At 59.9% G+C, this 3287-nt stretch overlaps 1 protein-coding gene across 1 annotated transcript in view; it reads right to left on the bottom strand.

The window, feature by feature from the left end:
• Nucleotides 1–3271, bottom strand: part of PAX1 (paired box 1) — a gene marked incomplete at its 5' end in the record, with an annotated part of 4811 nt that extends 1540 nt beyond the window's left edge. The window contains 3 exons of the mRNA XM_033513282.1: nucleotides 771–984; nucleotides 1206–1351; nucleotides 2626–3271. Coding sequence (XP_033369173.1) covers nucleotides 771–984; nucleotides 1206–1351; nucleotides 2626–3271 — 1006 coding nt within the window. The remainder of the gene's footprint in view (nucleotides 1–770; nucleotides 985–1205; nucleotides 1352–2625) is intronic.
• Nucleotides 3272–3287: the final 16 nt, after the last annotated feature.

Genomic DNA, 3287 nt, shown 5'->3' with positions numbered 1-3287 from the left:
AAAAAAAAAAAAAAAAAAAACGGAAAATCAACTAAACTATAATTTTAAACCCCAGAAAAAACAACATTAAAAAAAAAGGGCGAATAAAGCGGGAATTATTCTCAAACTGAATTAAATAATTCTCAAATATGAATTAAAATAATAGGAAGTCAAATGCTGCGGGGAAAAATACAAAAATATCCAAGGGGATTTTATAGGCAGGGCGGCAAAATCGGGGTTTTTAAAACGAGGGACTCGAGCTCTATTAATGAAGAGAAATAATTAACGGGAGATAAAAGCAACTCCCCCTTCGACAGCCTCAAATTGCTCCCGTGGGATTCCCGGCGGAGCGCTCGGAGGGAAACGATTCCCGAATAATCCCGGGAAGCGATTAAATCAAATGACAGTTGATGGTGATAACTAATAACTAAACCAAACCGCTAAATCACTGCTGTCAGTTGATAATTAATCGGGAATTCCTAGCAATTAGCGATTCCCGGTCAAGGCTTCTGCTTTCCCGGACAAGCTCCCGGTTCCTGGGGCTGGTGTCGGTTTTTGGGAGCTCGGGGAGAGGCTCCGGCCGCATTCCCGGGGGGAAGGAGGAGCTGCCCGGGAATCTCCGGCATTCCCTGGCGGCTCCCAGCGAGCGGGGATGGGAATCCCAGCGCACAGCCTGGATTGGATCCCGGGATGGGGAGGGGGATGCACGGCTCAGACCCCTCCTGAGCCCGGGGGTCCCTCCCGAGCCCGGGGGTCCCTCCCCGCGCTGCCCCCGCTCCCTCCCCGCTCACCTTCCCTGCCGGGCTGCTTGAAGGCCGTGGCCAGCTCGCCGCCGGGGCCGGTGACGCCGTGGCCGTGGTGGCCCAGGGGGGTCCCCTGAGGCTGCCAGTGGGGGCCCGGGGCGATGTAGGCGCCGGGGGAGCCGCCGTAGACGCCGGGCTGGCTGGAGGGGGGGTAAGCGCAGGCCGGCAGGAAGGTGCCCATGGAGGAGAGCCCCGCGCCGGGCTGGGGACAGCGACAGCGGCTCAGAGGGGACACGGGGTCCCGCTCGGGGCTCCCCGGCCTCTTCCTCCACCTCCCTGGCCTCTCCCCGCCTTGTCCTCCCCTGCCCCACCGCCGCCCCACTCCTGCCCCTCCCCTGTCCCCTCGTGTCCCCAGCGGGGATTTGGGGTGGCAGCGCTGCCCTCCCGTGTCCCCTCAGTGTCCCCTGGTGTCCCCAGGCCCACCTGCGGGTATTTGATGTCGCCGTCCATCGCGGCTTTCTCCAGCCCGTTCACCGCCTGGCCCGGCCCGGGGAAGCCGCTCCTGCTCACGCTGGGCCACTCCTCCATTTTTGGGGGGTACGCAGCCCCCTCGGTGCCAGCCAGAGCCCCTGGGGAGCAAAGCGTCAGCCCCCAGCCCCCCCCCGGACCGGGCCCGAGCAGCTTTTGGGGTGAAACAGCCGGAATTGCCGCTTTTCCGATCACCCCGCGCGGCTCGCGGGGCACCGGGATCGCCGTTCCCTCTCGGCACCCCGAAATTGGGGATCGCGCCACGGGGAGAGGCTGAGCTGTCCCCCCCGAAACCCTCCCGCCCTCTCCCCCCTCCCTCCGCCCGTTCCCAACCCCCGATAATTTAGGGCCCCAAATTTCTCTCCCGACGAAGGGGATTTGGAGAAGTGACATCGGAATTTGAAGGATAAATGATTGCGCGGGGGGAAACGCACGCGCTTGGTTTGCTCGGGCTTTTGGGAGGATGAAAGGACCCGCAGCCCCCGCCACGGCCCCGCTTCTGCCCCCCTGGAGCCGGCGGGGCTCGGCCTTGGCGCTCCCGGAGCCCCGAAATTCCCAGATTCCTCGGGAGAATCCAGGAGGCCGCATCCGAGCCGCCTTCTCTTCCCTTTTCTCCCTGGCTTTTCCCCTCCTCTGATTTTTCCCTCTTGTCCCCCCCTTTTCACATTTTTATACATATAAAATTTTTTTTTTTTTTTAATCCCCCCTTTGCGGAGCGAAATTCAGGGCTCCGAATTTGCGGTCGGCAATCTATCATCCCTAGGAAAATATTTTCCACATTTTTCATAAAAAGTTCAAGATGTGGCTGAGCCGAGGCCGCATCTGGCCCCGACGGGCTGCTGGGGCTAGGGGAGGCCCTTGGGAGAAAAAAAGGGGGGAAAATAGGGGGGGAAACCCCCAAAATTTAAACGGGAAATGTACGGAAAAACAACAGCAAAAAATTGCAAGAAACAGCAAAACGGGAAAGAAACAGCAACAACAACAAGAGCGCTCGAAATAAACGAAGAGGCTGAAACCAATAAAAAAGAAGGAAAGACGCAGAAAGGCACGAAACGAGCAAAGAGGCACGGAGCAAATAAAAAGCCGAAACAAGCAAAAAGTCCCCAAAAGGCACGGAACAAACAAAACCCCCGAAACAAATAATAAAAAATAAAATAAAAAAAAAAAACAAACCCGAAAGCGACAAACCCCTCAAAACAAACAAAACCGAAAACAAACAAAAAGAACACAGCCGAACAAAAAACCGCCAACACAAAGAGACAAAAAACAACAATAAAAACAAAATAAAGCGGAGCCTAAAGAGACAGAAAAACTCGGCTACAAAAAGCGAGAAAGGGGGAAAAGGAGGGTGAGAAGCGGAGCTGGCGGTACCCACCCGCCTGCTCCACGAAGCTGCGGATGCCCAGGATGTTGGAGACGGAGTGCGCCGAGGGCCAGGAGCGGGGCAGCGGCACCGGGGGAGCGGCGAGGGGCGCGGGGGGGTGCGGGCCGGCCTTGGCCGCTCCGGGGTACGGGCACTGGTAGAGGTGCGCGCAGGGCAGCGCGGGCGCGGGCGGGCCCGCGGGGGCCAGCGGGCCGATCTTGTTGCGCAGGATGCGGCTGATGGAGCTGACCGAGGGCACGTTGTACTTGTCGCACACGCCGTCGGCCAGCAGGCGGTCGCGGATCTCCCAGGCGAAGATGCCGGGGTCGCCCTGCTTGTAGTCGCGGATGTGCTTGACCACGGCCGGCGTGGTGACCCGCGGCTTGCTGCCGCCGATGGCCCCGGGCAGGATGGAGCCCGTCTCGTGGTAGCGGGCCAGGATCTTGCTGACGCAGCCGTGCGACACGCGGAGCTGGCGGCTGATGTCGCAGGGCCGGATGCCGAGCTGGGCCAGCTCCACGATGCGCAGCCGGATGGCGTTGGGCAGCGGACGCCCGTTCACGAACACTCCGCCCAGCTGGTTCACCTCGCCGTACGTGTGCTCTGCGGGGCGGCACGGAGCGGTTCGGCCCGGTTCGGCCCGGTACAGCACGGCACAGCACGGTACAGCACGG

The sequence above is a fragment of the Parus major genome, chromosome 3 (genome assembly GCF_001522545.3).
Source record: "Parus major isolate Abel chromosome 3, Parus_major1.1, whole genome shotgun sequence".
Lineage (NCBI taxonomy): Eukaryota > Metazoa > Chordata > Aves > Passeriformes > Paridae > Parus > Parus major.
The sequence above is the reverse complement of the archived record's forward strand: the minus strand, read 5'-3'. Positions and strand labels throughout refer to the sequence as shown.